At 35.0% G+C, this 26,429-nt stretch overlaps 1 protein-coding gene across 5 annotated transcripts; it reads left to right on the forward strand.

The window, feature by feature from the left end:
* The first annotated feature begins 8,692 nt into the window (after window positions 1–8,692).
* On the forward strand, window positions 8,693–25,950 carry LOC308680584 (uncharacterized protein). 5 transcript variants are annotated; one of them, XM_081348788.1, is made up of 15 exons: window positions 8,693–8,770; window positions 8,908–9,115; window positions 9,803–9,933; window positions 10,047–10,150; window positions 10,234–10,379; window positions 16,735–16,839; window positions 16,932–17,036; window positions 21,728–21,765; window positions 22,069–22,173; window positions 22,284–22,361; window positions 22,527–22,651; window positions 22,878–22,936; window positions 23,113–23,250; window positions 23,443–23,471; window positions 25,206–25,949. In XM_081348788.1, exons 2-15 carry the CDS (start codon window positions 8,908–8,910, stop codon window positions 25,305–25,307), a joined length of 1,473 nt encoding a protein of 490 aa, XP_081204914.1. In that variant the 5' UTR covers window positions 8,693–8,770; the 3' UTR covers window positions 25,308–25,949. The 5 variants fall into 5 exon arrangements, 4 of the variants coding, with proteins under 4 accessions (XP_081204914.1, XP_081204917.1, XP_081204916.1 ...); XR_014028927.1 differs by having other exon boundaries at window positions 8,695–8,770; window positions 23,190–23,250; window positions 25,206–25,948; XM_081348789.1 differs by having other exon boundaries at window positions 8,700–8,786; window positions 25,206–25,950.
* The last annotated feature ends 479 nt before the right edge of the window (window positions 25,951–26,429 follow it).

Below are 26,429 nucleotides of genomic sequence, written 5' to 3' on the forward strand. Positions count from 1 at the left end.
GAGACGTTTCTTCGCCCCCGTTTATTCTGCGATTTGTAACTGACTGTGCCGATGCTGCCCCCACAGGTAACTATACAAACATCACCATTCACATGTTCCGCGCAAAATGATGTCATATCCTTATCCCATTCCCAGGACCTGTTTGTCGACTTCTACCCATTTAATCTCTTTTGTTTTGAATGCATTTCTATTTTTCATTTCCTCAAACAGATCCCCAATAGGCTATTGCTTTTAGGATTAAATTCACTGAATAATCGTAGTAAAGATTGTCACATCTTATCACCATAACAGTAGCCTATTATCATAATCTATTTTCACTCTTATGTCTTTATATAGAAAGATGTCAGTTTTAAAAACGTAGCAGCTGCTAGCTATTATAAACACCCTCACAGCAGCGTTATATTTTTGTAATTTGATGCAATGTTTATATAATACAAAGTAGGCTATAGTGATATAAATGTACAAACATTTATTTAAAAAAAAAACTGCAGGATTTAAATATGCCCTTAACGCGTCATCACAGTCTGTGAAAAGGTTCCCCTTTTTTTTTTTTAAAGGCTATGGTTAAACACATCTTTATAATGTGAACTCGCAGTTAAAAATGAGCAGTAAATTACTGTGATGTCAGCATCATTTTGCTATTGATTAACAGTAACTCGTAAGAAAATGACCCAGCATGCATTCATTTCACTGTAAATTTCTGACTACAATAATTTATTGTAAAATAATAACCTTTAATGCACTGTAAGAAATTATATTGTTTATAGTACTGTAATTGTTTTGAAGTCACCATAATAGTTATAGTGTTCCATAAGCTTGGGATCTTGGACCTTGTATATTCATATTCAAACTTCTGATCTAGTCAAGTCAAGAAGTGTGACAAATGAAAACATTTGTTAAAACAATGACAAGCTAGAATAAAATAAGCCAACTGGCTGATTTTAAGCTTCAAACTATAATATTATAAGTGTTATGTCAGCATAAAAAATTACCAATATAATTCATAATTTTTTGTAGATGGATATTTCACAATAGTAAAGCAGCTGCTGAGATTTATCTTTGAAAGGTGTGAGATCATGTTGCAACACAAGATTTTATTCTTCCATCAGCTAATGATGCCACAGACATCAATACTAATACAAAACACAACAATGGCACTCAACAAATAATAATAATAAAAAAGATACATTCTGAACATTACAAAATGAAAAAACAACACAAACTGCTAAAGGTGAACCAAAAACAAATTTAGCACTAGACATAAAACCAACATGAATCAATAAACTCCACAGCATTATTATATTCATTCCACATTACATGCTGTCAGGGTTGTTGCAGGTTGCTGAAGATGAGGGAACAGGATTTCAATGCAGCTAGTTTATTCATAAACTCAGGTTACAGGAACTCATGAAAATACAGGAACTCATGAACACACAACCATACAAAGACGAGAACCAACAAACACTGAGGGAAAACACAGGGCTTAAATAGCCTACACTGGGGCTAACAGGATAATTAACGAGGTGATTGACAGGACACAGGTGAAAGACATGACTAATTAGAACATAGGAGAAACTAATTAACAGGACTAAACCAAAAGCACAAAAGACAGGGGAAAACTAGATAACAAAACTAAACCAAATTTTTCACGCACAACCATTTCTAGGGTTTACAAAGAATGGTGTGAAAAGGGAAAAACATCCAGTATGCGGCAGTCCTGTGGGCGAAAATGCCTTGTTGATACTAGAGGTCAGAGGAGAATGGGCCGACTGATTCAAGCTGATAGAAGAGCAACTTTGACTGAAATAACCACTCATTACAACCGAGGTATGCAGCAAAGCATTTGTGAAGCCACAACACGCGCAACCTTGAGGCGGATGGGCTACAACAGCAGAAGACCCCACCGGGTACCACTCATCTCCACTACAAATAGGAAAACGAGGCTACAATTTGCACGAGCTCACCAAAATTGGACAGTTGAAGACTGGAAAAATGTTGCCTGGTCTGATGAGTCTCGATTTCTATTGAGACATTCAGATGGTAGAGTCAGAATTTGGCGTAAACAGAATGAGAACATGGATCCATCATGCCTTGTTACCACTGTGCAGGCTGGTGGTGGTGGTGTAATGGTGTGGGGGATGTTTTCTTTGCACACTTTAGGCCTCTTAGTGCCAACTGGGCATCGTTTAAATGCCACGGCCTACCTGAGCATTGTTTCTGACCATGTCCATCCCTTTATGACCACCATGTACCCATCCTCTGATGGCTACTTCCAGCAGGATAATGCACCATGTCACAAAGCTCGAATCATTTCAAATTGGTTTCTTGAACATGACAATGAGTTCACTGTACTAAAATGGCCCCCACAGTCACCAGATCTCAACCCAATAGAGCATCTTTGGGATGTGGTGGAACGGGAGCTTCGTGCCCTGGATGTGCATCCCACAAATCACATCAACTGCAAGATGTTATCCTATCAATATGGGCCAACATTTCTAAAGAATGCTTTCAGCACCTTGTTGAATCAATGCCACGTAGAATTAACCCTCTATTGCTTCAGGGTAACATACCCATTTTCCCTCATATTCTCAGGCTTACAAAATCATACACCAAAAAAACCCAGCTTATTTTAATCTGGAAGAAGTATGAAAAGCCAATAGAATGCTTGTATTTGATTACATTACTTGTCCAACCCCCTTTTCAATATCTTTTCCTCACCTGCACTCACATGCGGCAGCCATGTTTTTTCAGCTCCACAAAACTTTGAAAAAGTGACATTTTCCTATAGGATTTCCATGAAATAAAAAATATTTTCACAATTTTGGGTAGGTTCTGATTTAATTTCACTCTGTTGATTATGTTTTCATTGAATATTTCTTTTGTAAATGGGTAAAATAGCTATGTTGCCTCAAAGCAACAATATGCAACAGTGGAATGAGAATTCCCTGTTTTCATGCTAGTTACAATATTATCAGCAATATAACATTTCACACAGATGGCAGGATACCAAGACTTATTAAAGTATTTGTCAGTATGTGCCTTGTTTTCTTTTTTTTTTAAATACTTAATAACAATAACAATATTTATGATGACAGTTTAGCTATAAGTATCTATAGAATTTGTAGCTTTGTAAGCTCAGATGTGCTTGTGTGTGTGTGTGTGTGTGTGTGTGTGTGTGTGTGTGTGTGTGTGTGCGTGTGTGTGTGCACCAAATGTTCAATCTGCCTCTAATATTTCCAGATACATATAATAATTGTGTAATTATCTTTTTCAGTGACAATGAACATATCAACATTCTATGGCAGAAAGAAGTTTTTGATTTTTAAACATGAAAATTGAATGAGAATGAATGCATAAAAATAATACTCCTTTGTTGCGCATTGTTACTTCTAGGTAACAAACCCCACTAAGATGGTAACTGGTTTGAACTGTATTACTTTTTTAGCACAAATGTTTTTTTTTTAAATGAAGTTGATGTTGAAGATCTTTCATAAAATGTGTTTTGTTATGAAATAAAGAGATATTTTTTAAATAGACTGCACTTTTTGCATTTAATCCCATTATTGCATGTTGTTGCGCCAAAGTAACATACCTAGATCTACCCCCTATTATTATAATTTTTGTAAATTATGTGTTGAATTGTTTAATGTGCTCTATGACTGGTAATAAAATGTGTGGAAATATTTTTTTTCTCTATTATTTCATATATCATGCAATAGAGGGCAGTTCTGAAGGCGAAAGGGGGTCAAACACAGTATTAGTATGGTGTTCCAAATAATCCTTTAGGTGAGTGTATTTCAGCCACCACTTTCTTGGGAACAGATACAAGTGTTGGTGTATTATGTAAAAGTGCACAAAAGAGGAAAACACAATGTCATTACAATGAACTACACTCAGGAAAAAAGTGATCAATAACTCATGGCAAAATATTTTTACATTAACATAAGTTTATCAGTTTTCACTTTCACAAGTCAAAGCAATTCATCATTACTCAAGATTGAACAGTTGAAATGACTATACGGCCTTAATTTAATGCAGCAAAAATTATTTTACAGTGTAGGCTACTAAGATCTTTTCTTTTCTTTTTTTTCTCAGCCTTTTTCTTGGTTGCTTTTATAAACAGACAACCATTAATTTAACACTTCTTTTTATAAAAGAGACTATATAACTAAAAATTACCATTATGTAGAATATTTTTGTACTTCATTTTTATTTGTTCCCATGTTCTAGTGTGGTGACTCTGACATTACAATGAACAAAGTAATTATGCAATTATTAAAATACAAAAATATAGGCTAATAAGTGATAAAAACATCTAACATGGCCACTTCTAACGGATTTAAATTGTCTGCTACTTTTTGCGAGCCCTCTCTCCTGGCTTTTGCAGACTTTGAGGTGTTCCCTGGCGTTTTGATTAAACATTAAAATTCCGAATAAACTTCGACTAGTTCTTGCTCTGCTGAGGGAGAAAAACTGTGCGCGCTCTTTGGCTACGCTGAGCAGCCAATAGCAGCGTTGCTGATGTTTCTTCTATCGATACATATTCCCTTTTAACCAGCGCATGAACGAGCAATTATCTCAGATACTAATCATATCCGGCAAGTGTGTTCGAAGAACCGAGTTAGCCAGATCATGATTCGCACGATGATATCATCTTGGATGTGTCATTTGATCTCGGATGTAATAAGCAATGTACGAAGAACGGGCCCCAGGTACATATGCGTGTTGAAATACAGTATTGTAGATTTCCCAAGAAATTTCCAAGAGTGCATGCAGATCCAAGAGACGTCCTATTGTGGATGTACTGAGAAAATCATGCAATTATTAACCTGGAATACTGTAATTTCACACTAAAAAATGTAACAGTAATTGTTTGCAGCTTGTTTAGGTTCTGTTAAAGAATAAATTCACACACATACTGTTTTTGTGTTTTTCTTTTTCTACAGAAGTTGTCAGGCTTACAAAATTGAAAATACCTGCACAGTTAATAAAAAACTTTTGTCTAAATTCATGAGCTTAAACATTAAACAAAATGTTACAGAGAATTCTGACAAGGATTATTTTAAATTTTTAATTGTTTTAGTTTTGTACGTGTTATTATTCAAGGTATCAGTTATAAAGCATGCAGTGGAGAATCACTTAAGTGCAATTTTTAAATCATCTAGACCTGTGAATGTACATCGAATCAAATACATTCAATTTATTTGTTCTGAATAAGCAAACATTGCTTTTGATTTGAATTGATTTCATGTCAGCCTCGAAGATTCACCTCCATGAGATCCCTTCTACAAATGTCAACATAAAAGTAACAAGGCTACAATGCACCCTGTTGTCAATTGAGTTCTTTTAAACCATGCATGCCATTTCTGTAGTGGTCATGAATCACGCCAATGATCCTAATAATGCACTTTATATTTGTTCTTAACAATTGTAAACTCACACAACAGAAATGTTGCCATGCAGGTTTTCTTTCAGAGGAAATGACCTTTAAGTCATGTGGTCAGAAAACGAGAATCTTGAAACAACAATGTAATTAAATGACTGGCAGATTCTGAAAGCTTATTGCAGTTTAAATAACACGATTAATTATGATTCTTTTTTTTTTTAATTTACAATAGAATTGAGATATTGAGCTATTTTTATGGTACATTTGTACGAACAGATTTATATGTTTTGGTTCATTTTAAATGTCATGGCAACAATTGTTTTGTGTTATGCATGTTAAATGTAGTTATTTTCAAGTTGAATTACACCATTTTTTTTACCACTCAAAGTTGTTCATGAGTACAAACTCTTATATAGATTTTGTTAATGTTAAGAGCTCTAAAATAGATACAGGTGCATCTATTTTTATTATTAGACAGGTGTGCCAAAAGGTTACTAAGACTGTTTAGAAAGGTTATCTGTTATGTAAATATTTCATGTTATTGGATTTTTTTTTTCCTAAGAAATTAGTAATTTGAGTGATGTTTTTTACATTTTATATTGTACCTGCATTTCACCTGAAAAAAAAAAAAAATAATAAAAAAAATAAACCATCAAAACAAAAAAACCCAAACGAATTTCTGATTGTATCTCTGATTGACAGCATTTGTTTTGGTTGGTTACAGACAGACAGTGACACAGTTGTTTTGACACATCTGTTATTCATACAGTTTCCTTATTGGAAGACAGCCAGCATTTTTCTTCTCTGATCTGTTTTATTTGGCATGATTTCCTTTGAAGGGTAAGACTCAACCTACACAGTTATTTTTCCAGTGACGTAAATATACTCTCATTTTCTTTCCTCAATCGAACTGAATTCTTTTCTCAGACTCAGTGGGCTCGGCACTGTTTATGTTATTAAACATACATCATATTAAATTGTTATACTATACACTTAAGACATTCAGAGTACTGCCAGTTAAAGTAGAGCAAATGGTGTTAATCATTTCTTAGAGCAGAGATTTTATTATATCTGTTTACTGTTTACTGTTGCAGAATCGTCATTGTCTACCCTTTAGATAGGTTGTTTTAGTGTTGAATTTTTATTAGTATGGTGTGTGTGTGTGTGTGTGTGTGTGTGTGTGTTTAATTGTGATTGTTTTATAGTAATTTTGTATTTATTATAATACTACACAATGCCATTGTCCACATGGGGTGAAGTTTGAGCTTAAGATCAAGGACCGTAATTGAAAAGTCCAAGTGCATTTTACTTTGTCAAATCAAATCTAATCTAATCAAATACATTTTCATAAAGGGCAAATTGTCATTACTGTCTTCCATATTTTATTTGCAGATGGACACAGATTAAATTATACAGTAAATTAGGGCTGCACGTTTTCAAGTTTTTCATTAACCAACCGAAGCCCTTCGCGGTTAATACTCGCTTAACCATATGTGCGCGCCGCAACCCCGAGATAGGCGTAATTTGTGGGTGGGACATGTCCCCACCACTATTTTCTAAGGTCGATATTGTCCCCACCACTTTAGAAACATCTCGCGGCACGAATACCAATAAATAAACAAAACATCTCTAGTTAACTAGCAGAGCATTCATTTCGTTCGTTTTTTTTTTAGGCGATCTAGCGCTGAAATATTTTGTTTTTTAAATCAAGTGATCAAAGTGCTCGTTGCCGCTGCGATCGAGAAGGGTCTTGTAAAACGTGCTGAGGTATTATTAATTCGTGGCCACGAAACAATTCACCTGAATATTCACCAATTCACATACAAAAAGAAAATGAATAAAAAGCTGTACAAGAATAGTCGGCCTTCACTGAAGAGCTATCTTCACAGGTAAGAAAAACAGTTTAATAATTATTATTAGCCTAATTCGTGGCCACGAAATAATTCACCTGAATATTCACCAATTCAAAAAAAAATAGGTCTTTAGCATTCACTCATTAAAACTATAAAACTGTTTTTGGCCACGTTGTAATTCTTAAATCAAAATGAGGGAGGGAATTAGTTCAACGTGTCCACGATTTATTAAAACAAGGGAACAAATAAGTCGTCGTAACAACTAATTATTTAGATCAGTGGACAGAGCGCATAAGAACAAACAGTGAGAGAGCCCCGGCCGCGCGCGCGCGCTCTCACCGCCTTCAAACAACACGAGCGCTGCATTGCTCTCTCTCCCTCGCGCATATCAACACAATAGTAAAAGGTCGGAAGACCGATTGTGTTTTATAGATTAGTAGTTTGTTCATATAAAGTGTTTGATTAGCAAGTACATGTTTAGGAAATGCATAATACAAATTGTATGGGTTAATGTAACGGTAAACGGACTCTGCGGGTAAAACTGTGATGAAACTGCGCATGCGCGGGGTAAAACTGCTGTGGTAAAGCTCTGCAGACAGATGTTATTGTGCTGCGATCAGTGGCGCGGATACTATTGTTTGTTTCTGGCTCGTGCACAGCCTTCACTCTCGGACGCGCGCTTTCTTTGCCCGCTTCATATTAGAAAACTGGTCTAGCGGTCTCTGGTGGTGCAAAAATGTATTACAACTAAATTCAATGCACGCCATTGACGCCACTTAACCGAGCAAAATGTTTCACTCGGTTACGCAATTTTTAACGGTTAATCGGTTAACCATGGACACCCCTACAGTAAATAATTACATAGTTTTTGTAACTATTATAGATGACCAATAATGATATATTTTGTGTTTTGGATTCTGCTTCCAGCTGGTGTGCTGATTTTTGTCTTGTGTTTATGTTGATAAAACACGAGCTGAAGCTTAAGGTTCTTGTTCTCAGAAGTCTACAGACCCAGAGTTCTCTATAGCAAAGACGCAGTTGTAGGCTATTTTATCTTCTTTACAAAGGATTGTGACATGAACTTGCAATTTAGGTTCAAATTATTCTCTCACCTATCAGTTGTATGTTACAAAAGTAACTCTCACTTTATTTAACTCTCTGAAAACCTTGACTTACAAAATGAAGGATTGGCTCAGTATCATCAGGGGTTTGCCTGCTGTGACCTTTCTGATTATATTATAAACACTTCTAAAGAACTGTCAACAAAAATAATTCATGTGTAGCCTACTTCCTTATGCACGTTTGTTGTGGGGCAGAAGGACAATTCAAAGTTGCTATAAGACCATTTCCCCCCTTCGATCGTAATAACTGAATTCGCCAAAAGAGGGCATTAGAAACCATTTAGCCAACTTAATTGGCCAATAAAATAGATCTGTTGAGCTGACGACGGACTCAGGGACACTATATAAAGAATCAACTGACAACAACACGTACTTTTCCTCTCTTATAACTTTAATCAGCAACGCGCACGGTAGGTCTAAAACAAGGTATTGTAATAACTTTATTACATTTGAACTTCAGTAAAGGCTTAATGTCTATGAACGGGAATTGTTACAAGTCAGTAGGCTAGTTTAAAATTGATGTTATTATTTATATTGGTCATTTCAGATGTATATTGCGAGAGGTCTCCTTATTCTTTCATTTGGATCCATGCTGAGGTTCATCTCCTGTTACAGCGATGGAGGTTTGTTGGAGGATCAATGTAAAGACATGAATATTGACCATGGTGTATCAGCACAAGACACGGAATCCCCTTTCAAGGTCGAACCAGAAAATGTAACTTTGGCAGTCTCGGATCGGAATAAGATTATTACCGGTAGATTCTCTCTCTCTCTCTCTCTCTCTCTCTCTCTCTCTCTCTCTCTCTCTCTCTCTCTCTCTCTCTCTCTAATGAGCTTTATTGGCATGGCTTGTTCAGTTTTGCCAAAGCATCGGCCATTACATAAGCATATAACAAATAATCAATAAAGTCAATAAATCAATCAGTAAACAAATACATGAATACAATTTTATAAACAAGAAATTAGGCTACAAGAAAAATAATTAAGAATAAAAAATAAAAATAAAGTATTGTACATTTGTAGGCCTACATTCAGGCATGTTAAGAATATTTCTGACTTTATTTTGTCCGCTGGCTGACTAGTTTGTGGCAGGCTGTTATTTTGCTGCTGTTGTGATCAAGCTAAAGTTTTCTCCCAAAATATGATTGAATTTTTCTGAATTTGGTAATTACATCTCTCTCTCTCTCTCTCTCTCTCTCTCTCTCTCTCTCTCTCTCTCTCTCTCTCTCTCTCTCTCTCTCTCTCTCTCTCTCTCTCTCTCTCTCTCTCTCTCTCTCTCTCTCTCTCTCTCTCTCTCTCTCTCTCTCTCTCTCTCTCTCTCTCTCTCTCTCTCTCACACACACACACACACACACACACACACACACAGTTTATTGTTTTATTAGTGTAAACGAAATGTTTTTTTCAGATGTGTCACTTTAAAATCTCTCATTTTACCACAGTTACCCTTTCGGGATCGAGAGACTTTATGGGGTTTATGTTGGACTCTCGTAAGTGTGATGATAAGCCTAACTGTACGTCTGTTGGTACGTTTAGTTTGACGGACCCAGACAACAGCCTACTCATCTGTAGTGTGAGTCCTGCCGTGCACACACTGCACACAAGTTATTCTTTACACCATGTGTTAAATGTTAGCAGCTATTAATTCATTAAACTAACGTCAACTGTTTATGTGCATATTTTTAGAGCAGAGTCGTTGTTCATACTAATAACTTAGGGAAAAGATCAATCACAGTGTCCTGGACATCCGGATCGGATTCGACATCCGGATCGGAATCATTTTTCTTCAGGTAGCCTACATAATAGCATCATTATAATTTTGTTAAGTTTAATATTATTAGTTTGCAAATCTGATCTTCAATTTCCTTTTCAGAGCTGCAGTTGTAGAAGAGTTTTCTAAGTTTTGGGGAAGGAAGCGGATAAATGTACCGTCCACAACACCACCGCCAACTGAAACCAGTGCGCATACAATACTAACTACAAGCACAACAATATTTCCAACAGATTCACATGCCACGGGTAAGAAAAAAATACCGTACGCTATCGTAATTTGTAACCTAGCCTACTGTTTTTTTTTTGTTTTTTTTTAAGTATAGGAATATACAATCAATATTCACAATTCATATTAAAACTAATTGCAGTATTCATTATAAATTAGGCTATTTATCCATGTACATCAATATTTATTTTAATTTACATGCCCTCGTAATTTTTTTAATTAAAATAGTGTCCCCTGCCATGCCAGGACATCTGGGGCCGGTTGCATTAACCATTAAGGCTTGTCTTAAATGTTAGTCATCATTTTAACCTTTTGAGTTAGTTAAATAAAAATGTAGGTTGGACTTATTTAATTCTAATGGGGATAGGCATCTTTCAACCTCTTTACCTGATTTGCTAAAAATGAGTGGGAGATTATTTTGGTACAACACCGGAAAAACACTGACCCCAGTGGCCTGTTTCATAAAACAAGTTTACCAAATAAGCCACGCTTATTTCAGTTAGTCTGACTCATTGTCAAGTGTAAAACCAAACAAGTTAACTCAACTCAAACCGATTGAGGAAACTGATTGCGGCAAACCATTTAAGTTTAAAATAAATACATATGAGTATTGTGAACTTATATATATATTGATGACTCAATATATATAAGTTCACAATACTCATATGTATTTATTTTCTGGCAACTTATGCTGGGAGGGCGAATATTTTGATATTGGTGGAGATATCCCAAGAAGCTGAGGAATCAGGAAATGAATATGATAATGTATTAAAGTTTTTAGTCTATATTAACCTTAAAATTAGCCTACGTTAATTAATGAATTCTGTAATGTTACTGGTAACTAATAAAAACAAAGAGGCAGTTTAACAGAGACTTAAAGTCCACATGAAATCAAAATTGACCATATTTACTTTGTTTGCCTAAATTGATCGTTTTGTGGTGAACAATTCATCCATGCAAGTCAATCCACTCAAAAATTTTTTTTGGCTTTGTAATCTTTAATCAAAATCTGAAAATGCCCCTCCCCTCTGCATTGGAGGACCTTCCCTGATGACGTAGGTTTGACGGCTTGGTTTGGGAAACGCTTAACCACTCCCCTCAAACCGTTAGTCTGTTATGAGCAGAGATGGAGAGGAGGAGCGCTAGAGTAAAACCCTGCCATCTGTTCAATATTCCGTTTCACTGGGAAATACGTCACAACACTGGAGAAAGGTCGTTTGCAACTTCCGGTTCACGCGGACTTTAACTTTACTCCGTTCATAGTGCAATGCAATTGTCAATGTTTCTGTCTTGTTCCTTGCTTTTTGAAGAAGCCAAAAACATGTCTGCATCTGTCATTAAAGGCATAGTTGGTAACACTTTATAATAACTTCACGCTATTAATCATTAGTTAAGCATTAGTAGTTAATTCGTCATTTATAAAGCATAGACATTAATAAGCAGTTTATAAATACAGTTATAAATGCTTTGTTTTTGATTTATAAGCATATCTATAATGTGTTTAATAATTTTATTTTCATACTTTATTAATGATCAGTTTATCATTTCTAAATGAAGTATTGCATTATTTACAAACCGGTTATTTAGGAGTTGTCAGTGGTTCATAAGATCACTTAGAAAGTGTAAGTAAATGATTAATAAACTGTTTAAATATTATTATTCAGACATATAGTAATAGTTACTTAGTGTGTTAATAAATGCTTTATTAACATGTATTTCTACTGTAATTCATGGTTAATTCAGGCAGTTATTAAGCATTTAGTAGTGGTCAGTTAACTATTTTTGTGAGCTCATCTAAAGTGAGGACTATTTATGCCTTGTAAAGCATTTACAAAGGAGATTTAAAGGCTGTTAAATATTTTATGTTCTGTATCACTGTGTTGTGTTTGTTTCCTTTTTCTGTTTAGAAGATCAGCGAGCCTTTAAATCTCCTTTGTAAATGCTTTACAAAGCATAAATAGTCCTCACTTTAGATGAGCTCACAAAATAGTTAACTGACCACTACTAAATGCTTTATAACTAACTGCATCTACTACATTACTCTTTCTAAGTGAACTTATTAACCAATGACAACACCTAGTTTGTAAATAAAGGTAAATAATGTAACTGGTTTGTAAATAATGCAATACTTCATTTAGAAATGATAAATTGATCATTAATAAAGTATGGAAATACAATTATTAAACACATTATAGATATGCTTATAAATCAAGAATAAAGCATTTATAGCTGTATTCATAAACTGCTTATTAATGTCTATTAATGCTTTATAAATGATGAATTAACTGTTTAGTAATGCTTAACTAGTGATTAATAGCATGCAGTTATTATAAAGTGTTACCGAATAGTTCACCCAAAATGATTTTTGATGAGAATTTTCATTTTTAAGTGAACTATGCCGTTAACAGAAATTGTAACTGTTGGCATATTTGTTTCACATCAATATTGTTCAGTTTGTCCTGTTGGACATGGTACACAGCAATATTGTCAAGTATCACTTGTGTTATTGTTCTGAGCCATGTTTTCAGTCTCCTATAAAAGCACTGAAACTTCTTTCTATACTTCTATACTTTCTATCTTTCTATACAATTCTGATGACTTGTTTTTTGGCGTGAGGGTGGGACAAAAGAGAGAAAGATGTCATAATTGCAGTCACTCAATGCCGTTGTATTAGAAACACCCTCAAAACTGTGTCAATTATTTTTTTGTAATCTACTGCCAATGTAATAACACAAAGTTAGGATTTTAAATGCATTAAAAAAAATTTGAACATTAAAAACTTTACTATTGCAATGTTGAGAACTGAAAACTCGTCATCACAGTCTGTGAAAAAGGTCCGTAGCAAACCACAACGATCTAACAATCCAATCAATTCCCAATGGACAAAGTCACTTCCTGCCATATATTTTTTCTTGTTCAAGAAGCCATCACACTTAAATGACCGAGATTCACTGGGGGGACACTAGTTGGGGACATATTTTATATTTGTTAACCACAGAAGCAGTAAATCCTACTAAATAAATATATTGGAGCTTATTATGTGGATAAAACGTAATCGGTCTCGGTTCTAAAACGCTTATTGTGAAAAAGCTCAACTTAGGGCTGGGCGATATGGCTGAAAACTGTATCACGATATAAGTGTTTCATATCGGTCGATATCGATAATTATTGAATTTTTTTATAACATATTTAAAATAAGGACCAGTCCAGGAGACAAATATATTACATTTAAAGATTTTTTTATTTTAAACTTAACCTACCTTTGATTATAATCTCATCAGTTATAAAGGCAGAAATGTCAACACGACCATGGAAAACTCAAAAGTCTAAAATCACAATGAACACTTAACAATTATCTCTTAACATTAAGGTGCAAAATTAAAGAATACGTAAGAAATGCTTTATAAAGGGGTGGGCAATATGGCAAAAATATAATATTACGATTTCTTTCTATAAATTCTATAAATCTATTTCTTTCTATTTTCTATAAATTATACATTGATACTTATTAAAGCTATTAATAAAGTTATTAGTCAAGAGCAGTGAGTGATTTTCTCTTTACATTTTGTTGTTTTATTAACATTAAAGGGATAGTTCTCCTAAAAATTCTAATTTTCATAATTTACTCTCACATTGTTTTAAACTCGAATAAGTTTCTTTCTTCTGTTGAAAATAAAAGTTATTTGGAAGAATGACCAACAGTTGATGTACCCCAGTGACTTCCATAGTATATTTTTCTCCTATGGAAGTCAATGGGGACCAGCTACTGTTTGGATACCCACATTCTTCAAAATATTAATATTAGAAAATATTAGAAGGCAATTAATACAGGGTTGGAACAACATTAGAGTGCGTAAATAATGAGATAATTTTTATTTTTGGGTGAACTATCCCTTTAAGGACAAGCGGCAGCGTGTTTACTATTACTGTCTCTTTAAGAGCTGCGCGCGACGCGTCTATTATACACGCATTTGACAAGCAGATTTTCTCTCAATTTTCTCAAGTTTGCTTTTACTTTAGACATATCCGACTAGTTTATGTAAACCTTGTGTGTATATAACAGTATTAGCAAAATAAGACTCGAAAGATAACTTAGTATTCAGGCGCTGGTAGACAGGCTTTTAGTGCATGTGAGCTTCACATGTATGCACTGAGAAACGCACACGCTAGAACAGCCGCATCAGCACGCGAATAACAGAGAAACTGACGACGGCCTTGCATAATCTGCAGATGACATTGGTCTGACTACGGTCAGACTTTAAGTCAGGCGAGCTGACTTTTCCTGTTTTATCTAGTTACTAGAGAGTGAGTGCCTTTGTTCATGCAATCAAACTTGCTTTGCTGGTTTCTTCCAACGAAAAAAATAAATAAATTATCGAACGTTTTATCGAACGCATTTTTTATTGATATTGATTAAGTGTCTATCGCGATACATATCGTTATCGTTTTATCGCCCAGCCCTAGCTCAACTATTCCTTAGTGTAGGCTACTGAGATAGTCAAATTCAAGTACCAAATTGAGTATGCACCTTATTGATTGCCCTATACTGCATCTCTGTCAGTGTGTGAGGTGACAACTACAGCTTGTTTATAGGCAGCTGTTTTCGTTTGATTCATTTTGTACAATTCTTCTTCATTTAGTGAGTGCCCCACCAAAGAGATGTGTTTGTGTGTTTTTTTTTTTTTCTTTTGGAAAAGTTTCCCCTGGTGAAAATACTTCTATATTTAATGTACTTTTTTCATTACAAATTATATTGTCAGCATAACAATTTGAGTAAAATTAGCTGTGTAGGGGAGGATGTTCCCTTTTAAAACAATGTGCATTTTTACGTTTAAATTGTAAGATATTCAGATGTAAGCTCAACGGTGCCCACTTCCTGGGACAAGAAGGTAAACTTGGTCCAACTGATTTTAATTAAATATAAAATACATCTGTATTACTAACACTATTTGTCATTTAATATAGAATAATAAACAAAAATAGTCTGTGTAATAATGTAATTCTGAATTTAAGTTGCAAAATAACAGACAAATCATAAGTGTCTTTTAAGGCCTATTAATAGATATTTTAAGGGGCGTCAAAATGGCAATTAGAAAAATTACTTATGTGTTCTTTAATCAAGCATTACTTTTGTAGAATTAAGGGTTCCCCCACCTCAAAATCCTAATTAACCCCTGGTTATCACTGATACTATTGGGCTGGTTCAATGGATAAGACACATGCCTTTGGTGTGAGAGACCCGGGTTTGAATCCACTGTGAGACACCAATGTGTCCCTGAGCAAGACACTTAACCCCTAGTTGCTCACTATCTTCGTCTATTTTAGTGCATTAGGAGAGGTTAACGGTTTCATAATATTAGTGATTCTCATTTCTCTATCACAAAATGCTAAAACTTGCACTGTTTTGGAGATTAATTTAGAGATAAATTTTTAGAGAGAACCCTTTTTTAACCCATCTCTGATGTGTGATACTGACCAGAATTCTATATGAGTTCCTAAAGGTTTTTGAATTATTTGTACAGTTCAGAACAAAGACTTTAAAAAAGTTGGCAGTCAAAACTAAAACTGTCAGAGGATCAATGTTCTATTTTTTTATGACAAACAGCAAATGAGAATGTGTGTATTACAGTATGTACAGTGTTTTCTAAATTTTGAAAGTGCAGTGTACAGTATTTATTATTAGAGGGGTAGAATCCATAGCTCAGTACTCACTACTCATGAGTACTTTTAAAGATACTCTCACACTACTCAAGTAGTTTTTTTATATGTACATTTAACACAAATATTTTAGGAATCTGTCAAAAACTTGTTTAAAACTAAAAATGATATTGTCATTTATTAGGCAAGTAACAAATTGAAACAACTAAATAGTCTTTATTCACACATAATAACCAAAAAACATATATTTTGTATGGCGTCCTTTGACCTTGATAACAGCTTGTATTCTTGTTGGCATTGTTTTTATGTACAGTACTTTTCCACAGTCTCTTTTGTAATTGACTTCCAAATAGTCTATAGTTGTTCCCAAATACTTGCTTTTTATGAAACTTTTGTGTGATATATCTTTGAATCCACTAAATCCCAGACTTTGACCTGGCCAACTGTGACTAAAGAGTTAACACATACTGGTGGATTAACCATTACAGATTACAGAAACAAAAAAATGATTTTGGTAATCACCAATGCTGTTAGTTTAGGGCAGCTGTGGCACAAACCTTACATTTGGTGGTGGTGGTCTAATAAATTTATCAAGCACTGTATATATATATAAATACATTGTTATGTTTCAGAGACAGTTTTATCAAAGACATTCATAGGCCCTTCTGAGTCAGTGTAAATACCAATGCTCTGTAATGCTTTCAACATTCCTCACAGGCACATCCACAGCACCAACGATCTCTGAAGCCAACAGTGCACAAACAAACCTAACTACAAGCACAACAAAATTTACAACATCAAATATAGGCTCACAGGCTACAGGTAAAACAATTATATTTATCAAAGACATTCATAGGCCCTTCTGAGTCAGTGTAAATACTGATGCTCTGTAATGCTTTCAACATTCCTCACAGGCACATCCCCAGCACCAACGATCTCTGAAGCCAACAGTGCACAAACAAACCTAACTACAAGCACAACAAAATTTACAACATCAAATATAGACTCACAGGCTACAGGTAAAAAAAATAAAATAATAATAAATATATTTTATTGTTATTTTCCTGTTATTTTCGGAAGTAGATATTTTATCACTGATAAGTGATGTATTTTAAAAAGTTGGCAGTCAAAACTAAAACTGTTGGAGGATCAGTATTCTTCATTTTTTTCTGACAAACGGCAAATGGGAATGTGTGTAATGTGTATTACATTATGTACAGGCTTTTCTACATTTGTAAATTTCAAAAATATATCTGGGGCGTCTACAATCGACACCCAAGCTTCTACAGTCAACACTTAATAATCTTTATACTCTAGCTCTACAGTTGACAACTGGCCTCGAGTTCGATGACGTCTCGTCCCTTTAATCTTTATACTCTAGCACTGTCTATATAGTCTACAACTGGCTTTGAGTTTCCTAACCCTAACTTGTTCCCCTAACTAACTTGCTGCGCAGCAATAATAACCCACAAACTTCGGACAATGCCTTCAAATATGCTTTAATCACGGCCGGAGGATCTCAGACAAATTTCAGAGAGAATCCCACCAGAAAAAGGAATACAACAGTTTTTATAGAATAGGAGCGTGGCAAAAATGACATGAAACATTACATAATTTCCCTACAATTTGATTGGTTCTTCATATGCAAACCCTTCTGTTATAGGAGCAAACTTAGATCTCAAATCATTAGAAAAAATAATAGAGAAAAGGGTTAAGAGTTCAGCTGATTACTCAATATGTCTATTATATCAATATGTCAATATGAGACTATTTTAGACAGTATATTTTTGATATTGTCATGGTCAGCACTTCAGAATTTTTCATGGACACAATATTCAGAGAACATTTTGGTAGATTGTGTTCAAATGTTAGAGTGTTAGGCCTAAAAGGAAAGTAAGGTTTAGATCATGTTCGAATCATGGTTAGTTTGCAGTTTTTTTCAATTGCTAAAGCACAATTTTGAAAACAGGGCCCGGTTTTTCAAACCCCTTCACACAATTAGCACAACACTACACCAAAGTAGCACAACACCTCAGATCATTTGCAAAATGGAACACTTTCGTCAAAACTATACAATGTCTTATAAAACCTTATTTTATTGTCATAACATTAACACAACCATCATATGGTCTAATTCTGTTTGAATCAGTTAAACACTCCTGTGCTCAACCTAAAACACTTTTAGCATTTACACAGAGTGTAAACACCACATGACACCAATTGTGCAGACTACTGTAATGAAAATATTTTTTTCTTTTCATGTACTCATGTCAGTCAATACTGAACATTTCAACAAAACATTCATAACAAAACATTTTCCAGGTTTCATACAGTTTTATCGTTGAAGACAGGTGAACTTACCTGTTGCCTTTTTATAGTGCTTACTGTAAACATGATTGGTGTGTCTACAATTAAGCACCAATGTGTGTGCATATCTGGTGGCTGAGTTTAACCAATTGGTTCATGGGTGTGTTCATTTAAAAGCCTTTGCTTTGAAATTGCAAGGAAATGACATCATGATAAATTTCTGTGTCAAATGCATGCAAGTGTGTTTAGTGTTTTGCAAATCACTGTGTGTAATGTTTTGCAAAAAGTGTGAAGCTGACCATGTGCTTATAGTTGTGCAAATCTAGGCCGGTGTTTTGCTCCTTGAGTGTAAGGTTTTGCTAATTGTAGTGAAGTTTTAATTTTAGTGTGTAAGCAATTGAAAAAAACTGTAAGCACCAGTGTGTGTGCACTCCTGGTGGCTGTGCTTAACCAATTGGTTCATGGGTGTGTTCATTTGAAAGCCTTTGCTTTGAAATTGCAAGGAAGTTACATCATGATAAATTTCTGTGTCAAATGTACACAAGTGTGTTTAGTGTTTTGCAAATCACTGTGTGTGATGTTTTGTAAAAAGTGTGAAGCTGACCATGTGCTTACAATCGTGCAAATCTAGGCCGGTGTTTTGCTCCGTGAGTGTAAGGTTTTGCTAATTGTGGGAAAGTTTTAATTTTAGTGTGTTAGCAATTGAAAAAAATCTGTAAATATATATATATATACACATACATATATATATATATGTAAAGATATATACATATATATATTTACACTATAAACAGAAATTCAAGGGTGTAAAAATAATTTTTTCGTTTTGATTTCTATGTGATCAATTTATGTATAAGTGTTTTTACACATGATCATTGGGTGTAGGTCATCTGTAAATGAGAGTGGCATGTAGAGAACTGTGTTTAGAGTTGTGCAAAAAGTTTGTTTTTCAATTCCAAACTGAGTGTAAAGCATATAATGTGCTTGCAGTTTTGCAGACTTGGTCTGAAGATTAGGTAGATGAGTGAATGGTTTCACTGAGTGGGCCTAAAGTTCCACTTTAAGTGTGTAAGCAGTTTAAAAAAAACTGTAAACTGCGTTTTGGACAATCGGGTAACAAGTGGATAACACTAAATACAGGTGTAAATGGGGTCTAAAAGGTTTTGAGCTTGTCCACTTTCTACCACTTCCAGAGGTAGTCGAAAACACATTCAACGTGATCGGGATTGCTTTACTACGAAAGTAATGTAAACTAGTAAAGCAGTGTGTGTGTGTGTGTGTGTGTGTGTGTGTGTGTGTGTGTGTGTGTGTGTGTGTGTGTGTGTTTTAATGTAAAAATACTTCCTCATGTTTTGGGACAATTTTATCAAAATTCATTGGTTACCTCCCTTCTGTGTCAGTGTAAATACTGTTGCTCTGCGATGTTTTCAGCATTCCTCACAGGCACATCCACAGCATCAACGATCTCTAAAGCCCCAACCCCAGCACCAGAACCAAACAACCAACAACCAAACATAGTTGTATCAATATCAAATACAATCATACAGGTTCAAGGTAAAATATATAAACCAAAAGTATTACATATAAAACAATCAAATATATCCATTAATGCAGGGCTGGTAATATATTTAAATTATGTGTTTTTGAATGCAAAAATACTTCCTTATGTTTCAGAGACAATTATACATTACACATTCATAGGTTACTTCCCTGTTGAGTCAGTGTAAATACTGATGCTCTGTGATGTTTTCAGCTTTCTTTGCAGGCAAATGCGCAGCACCAACAATCTCTGAAATCAAAAGTTCACAAACGAACCTAACTACAAACACAACACTATTTGTGTCAATATCAAATATAGTCTTACAGGTTCCAGGTAAAATATAAACCAAAAGCATTACATATATAACAATCAAATATATCCACTATTGCAGGGCTGGTGATATCCTGTTGAGGAACTTCAAAATTTATTTTCTTTTATAATAGGGTTACTGTGGCAACCATCGGCAGTCTGCAGTTCTTGCCGAAACTTATGGGATCCTTTAAGCACTTTGTATCCAGTTCTGATGTTCTGGAGTCACTTTTTTTGTTACAAGTTTCTTCTTCGTTAAAGGGTTAAATGTTACATCTTATGTTGCTAAATTACTGGTTGCATTATTTTAGTGTTGTGTGTTACTATGACAGTTTACTACTAAAGTGTGACTGGTACAATGGTCTCATACCCACAGAAGTAAACCAAAAGGTTATAAGAGTTTAGAGATACTTTAGTTACTGTGGTGGATGTGCCCTCTCCCAGGGTCTTTGCAAATTCCTATCTTAAATTCCTCAATTTGGGGGATGTTTTGTCTTGGTCTGGTATTTAAAGAAATGTTGCAAAAGCTATTCTGTTAAGCCAGATCAGGACACTGTAAGTGTCTATTGTACTGAGTGTCTATTTTTCTGATGTTTGGTATGCATCCTTTACTCTTTATTTCTGAGCAATTGTCATGATAAATTTACCTGACTAATAATAAATTGTTACATTTGAATTTATCCTTGCTCTAAAATTATTAACATTGTAGATTACATTGTATCCATTGTAACCGCAAATCTGTGTTCAGGTTAATAACGGACTAAAGTCCAGTATTAAGTGGAGCACGCCAACTGAGATTTTAGAGCGCGGACTAACCGGTTCAAGTGTACTGTAAAGGCTAAAAAGGGAATTTCCATATAGGACAAAAGAATGTTTATCGACCAACCTAAATAGTGTGAGCCTTACCTCTGTTTATTGTAATGTTACTCTAGCTAAGTGTAGACCTACATGGGAAACCATGGCATGACCAAACCAAAGCTACCATCAGAGAAAGTAATATTGGTCGGCTTATATCTGTAGTAGTGATCATGACCTCTGACTAGAGATGGTGTTGCTTTATTCAAGTGTATACGGATCTATGGGGACTATACAAAATACTTTTAGAGAGAGCAAGCATTGGAGCGGCCATGTAAATAGTATAGACACTCTAGTGACCAAGACTGGCAAGTGGGATCTGCGTAAAAGAACGGCCAGTGCAAGACCCATGAGCGACATTGGTATCTGAATGAACTAGTACAATAAGAATAGTTAAATAGAATAAACAATTGTCTAGATAACTTATTATATAAATGGTCAATAATCAATTGTCATTCTAATCTAAATTCGAGGTCATGAGAAAATGGAGTCAGATAAAAGTTAAAAACTACTACTTAACTACTACTACTACTACGTATAAACTACTTTTTCACACTGAAAAGACAGAACCCGCAGGTATCCTTCACCCGCTCTATTGGAAACCGTCGTTGGGCCAGCGGACGGGCCTTTCACCAATAAAGAACCTTTATATTTAAGAGCATGATGTTAAATCTTGTAATTTGTTTTCATTTATTGTAGTTACATCAACATCGTCTCCTCAGTGTGCGCAATATATGGTATGTAGACTATGCATGTTGCTAAGTGGTATTTTATTGTAGACTATGCATGTTGCTAAATGGTATTTTATTGTAGCAAGCATGTTTATAAAGCAAATTTTCTCATGATGAATTACAAATGCAATTAGGTTTTGCAGTCTTGCATGGCTTGCTTGCCTCTATCTCACTCATTTTGCCTTTTTGCCTCTTGCTTCCATGAATATCATTTTCATGATCTGCATGTTGGTTATTAAAATATGTATATTTGACTATCGATGTTGTTTTTTCTACTTTACGTGAGTGTGTTTGTATTTGTACATTTAGTATACATACCAGAGATGTGTTTTAGCACTGTTATTGTTCAGTCGCCTCTGTTTTCTTGGAGGCTCTTCACTACTGGTTATCATTAGACCAGTTTTGAAAAAAACGGTAAGTGTGTCAAAAAACTTTATGACCTCCATTTTAAATGAAAAGATTCACACTAAATCCATAATTTCAACATAATTTCCGCATATGGCAAATAATGTATCTCTTCACAGGCAACCATAAGTGCGTCTGTCCTTGAACTAGCATTCAAAACTATTGCTGTCATCCTCGTACTAATAAAAACAATTAAAGTAAGGATTATTTTTCTACTACATTAAATTTTACTTTATGACAGAAAGTATTACATTGTTTAAACTGAATATTACACTTTATCTTAAGAATAAAAAGTAAAAGCATTAAAGGAAATTAACATCCAATTTAGTTCCCATTTCAATCTGTGCATATTTCTGTGTTAGTATGAGTGCGTGTACGAGTGTTATGGTTTCAGGAATGTGTTTACCGCTTTGACAGTGGTTGCCATGGTTTCAAGCCTGCTGCACACTATCATTGTTTTCCTCCACTGCGGGCCAAGCCATGAATTGTGAGTGTTATCTTTAGCAACATATCAGGTCACTGGTGAGACCGAAGAGAAATGCAGAAAATAGAAATTATAACCTTTTCCAAAAGGGTTTTGTTGCTAGCTCCGCCCCGAACTCACACCATTGATTGATTGATTCAGTGTTGCAATGAGTTGTTTTATGGTCAGGCTGTTAGACTGTAAAACGTCTGTGTTTTGAATTTAACACTCTAAAATCCTTGACTTACAGAAGGATGTGTTGGCTCTGTGCCATCATAATGGTTGACCTAATAAATACTACCATTACAAGTAAGGTTCAGTATTTCACATTTTTTATTAGTAAATTACATTTTTCTGTTATGTTGTATAAGTTTGGTGTAGGTGTAAATACTCATTTACTCATCCAAACGTATTAAAAGCTAATTTCAGATTTATCTAATTAATTTTTGTTGTTGTTTATAATCCTTTTCTTTCATGTACTATAGCCACTGCAATATTTTTTGGAATGTGGTGCTTTGAGGATTGGCTGCCAATATTAATGGGAGTTTATGTTGTTTTGGAGATCATGTTTTACCTTGGTTCAGGTTACTATGAAAAATACCTGACAAGAAAAAAAGTCCGAAGTAAGTATCCTTGGTAGCCTACCAGTTGATTCAAGACACTAGACAGATTCCCACACACAAGCCTCATAAATAGACTCATAAATGTATTTTAAAGAATGCTATGTGTTATCTTTCACACCCAGACACAGTCTTGTGTATGCATGTCCTAGAATTTATTAGCAACCTCATTTGTTTGCTTTTGTATGTTTGCAGGAAATCAGAATCAGACTCGGGAGAGGAGGGTAAGTGAAATTTACATTTGTATATCTTAGATCTGTAAAGATAAAGCCATTCCAGTTTCAGTCAACCTGCTTAATACACATGTATATCACTATAAAATAAACTTTACAGTGTATAGAAACACACACAGACCCACACAGATTTTATGGCACTATAGACGAGATCCTTGCAGATAAAAAAGGTCTACACACACACCCCATTTAAAACTGCTGGGTTTTTTGAGATGAAGAAATGAAACAAAGATAAATCATATCAGAACATTTGCATTTGAAATTTGAAAACCAAAGTGACACATTTCAAAGGAAAAAAGGTGTGCACCCTTTAATACTTGTGTAGCCTATGGAATGACTAATCATCAAGCTCAAGCTCATGAATTTACACAACACTGTCAACACATCATGGGTGTGCACAGTTATGCAGTTAGTTATTCCAAGTTCCTATTTGGTCCCACTTTATATTAAGTGACTTTAAAGGGATAGTTCACTTTGAAATTAATTTTTGATATGTTTTAGCTTACCTCAAGGGCATCCAAGATGTAGGTGTCTTTGTTACGGCAGTAGTTTCAATTTTGATATTTTTAGGTCAAACCGTTCTTGTTTGTCAGTCATATAATGCAGGTCGATGGTCACTGTCTCAAAACACAAGCACAGAGTCCAAATTAAAACAATTCCCCATCGTCCAAATGAAACAATTCCCCATCATAAGTACACATTGATGGCCTAAGACACGAAACGAGCGGTTTGTCTGAGAAAACGAACAATATTTATATCGTTGTTATCTCTTGAAGAGACAGCACACGTCCAAATGGTCTGACGGCGCGGGCGAGTATAGATGTATACATAGATGTCGCCTTGGCTACGGTTTCGTTCCAATGAACTGCAGTAGCGAAGGCGACATCTAGTGTATACATCTATACCCGCCCGCGGTACACAAGATGCTGTACAGTGCAGTACACAAGATCTTGTGTATGCAGTACACAAGATCCGAGGGGAGGAGTCGGATCTTATATAAGGGGTGGAGATTGGTAGGTTTAGGGGTGGAGATGGGTAGGTTTAGGGGTGGGTTTAGGGATCAGGGGGTGGAGACGGGTAGGTTTAGGTATATGTAAGGTGGGAGGAGTTGGATTTTATCCAACTCCTCCCCCTGGATTTTATGCTCTGCATTGAGGACCATCTCACCGCCAGACCCAGAAATCGGTTGAATGGATTCAAAAACGGTAAAACTCAACTGTTTAACTCTGGGGGAGTTGTAAAATGAGCCTATTTCCAAAAAAAGTGGAGTATCCCTTTAACCCACCCTTAAACCTACTCATACACTACACCTGTCCCTAACCTTATCACACCTCAATAGCAGCAAAAGTGTTTTACAATATACTGTACAATACAACATGAACACAATACGTACATTGTACTTATTTTTCGATGTAAGTACATAGTACTTAAAACCACTAAATATAAATTGGGATCTTTTATTTTTCTTTGAAATGTGTCACTTTGGTTTTCAGTGGCATTGCATGGTTGTAATATTTACATAATTTATTTTTGCAGTTTGATTTTTTTTTTTTTTACATCACAAAAAGCAGCTGTTTTAAAAGGGGTGTGTAGACTTTTTATATCCACTGAAACAGGTTGACCTCAACATCAACTCACAAAATGATAAGACCATACAATTATATTGCGATATTACCTTAAATTAAGACTTTTCTTTCTTTTTTTTTTTTTTTTTGTTTGTTGCAGATATCCCCATGGTTGATTATGTTTATAATCTTTACAATTCTTAATGTAATGTTGACAGTAGCACTTATGACAGGAGTGTCTTTGGTCAGAATGAAAAATTGAGAGACCGTCTGCAGATTATTCAGTTGGCAATTTTTTAATCTTGGTACCTTTGAAAGGCTGAGCAAAGTGGGTGCAACTCTTTCCAGTTGTAGTAGTACATCAGTAATCATTTTAAAGGATACATGTGAATTAAAGATGGAAAATGCCCTTCATCATCATAACTTTGTCTGCTTTTGATGAGAATCCTTCCTTTTATCACTGATAATATTGAACGCTAAAGTGATTGTATAACTTCTGTTATCTAAACGTTCAAGTTAAATCCTACGTTTTCTGTTCAGTTCTAATAAAACTTTAACCTTTGAACAATAAGAGGTTAAATAATGACAACAACTTTAATGGAGATTAATTATATTGGAGTCAGATAAACTGAAATCTGCACTGTATATTTTAAATGCTTTTTGTTCCGATTATTGGTTCAAAATAGCAAATGTATGCTCCCAGCCTTACACCTTTTTTTTTTTTTTTACACCTTTTTATTAATTCTTATGAATTATGTATCTGAGTTTGTCTGTTTTAGTATTTTGACACTAAAATATTTACGCAGTTACAATTAGTTTCGATGTGTCATGTTTCCTGTTTCGATGCGTCATGTTTCCTGTTGTTTTTCTCATTCCATCAACATTAAAAAGCAGTTTCTTGGGTAAAACCAATTCTCTGTTTATCTTTCTGCTTAACTGTCATCAGTTCAAACCTCTGCCAAATGCTTTGTTTGGGTGTTTCTCAACCGGAAGGCTTCATTCTTGTAAAGCTGCATATCTCGGCTATCATGTCATAAAGCGCCGCTGAAGGCCGTCTCAGTATGAAAGATCCTTGGAAGACAGCCTTTGTTTCACATCCTTCGTTTAACTCATTTTGAAGGATGCATCAAGTGTATCCTTTGCATCCTTCAGTTACCCACAATCCTTTGCACACATTCTAATTCATGAAAATGAACTGAGAACAAATTCCATTTGAGAAGCACCCATCCAATCCACCTTTGTCCAAGAGAGGCTGCTCACTGCAGAGCCAATAGGTGGAGCTTGATGTCCTGATTCCCCTCGCTGGACGTAATAGGTGTGTTCGACTTGAAGTGGAGCTGTGATGACGGATTGTTGTATGACATCAAGGTACTGCCAGAGCAAT

Source organism: Scardinius erythrophthalmus, assembly GCF_964197995.2.
Source record: "Scardinius erythrophthalmus genome assembly, chromosome: 20".
Taxonomy (NCBI): Eukaryota; Metazoa; Chordata; class Actinopteri; order Cypriniformes; family Leuciscidae; genus Scardinius; species Scardinius erythrophthalmus.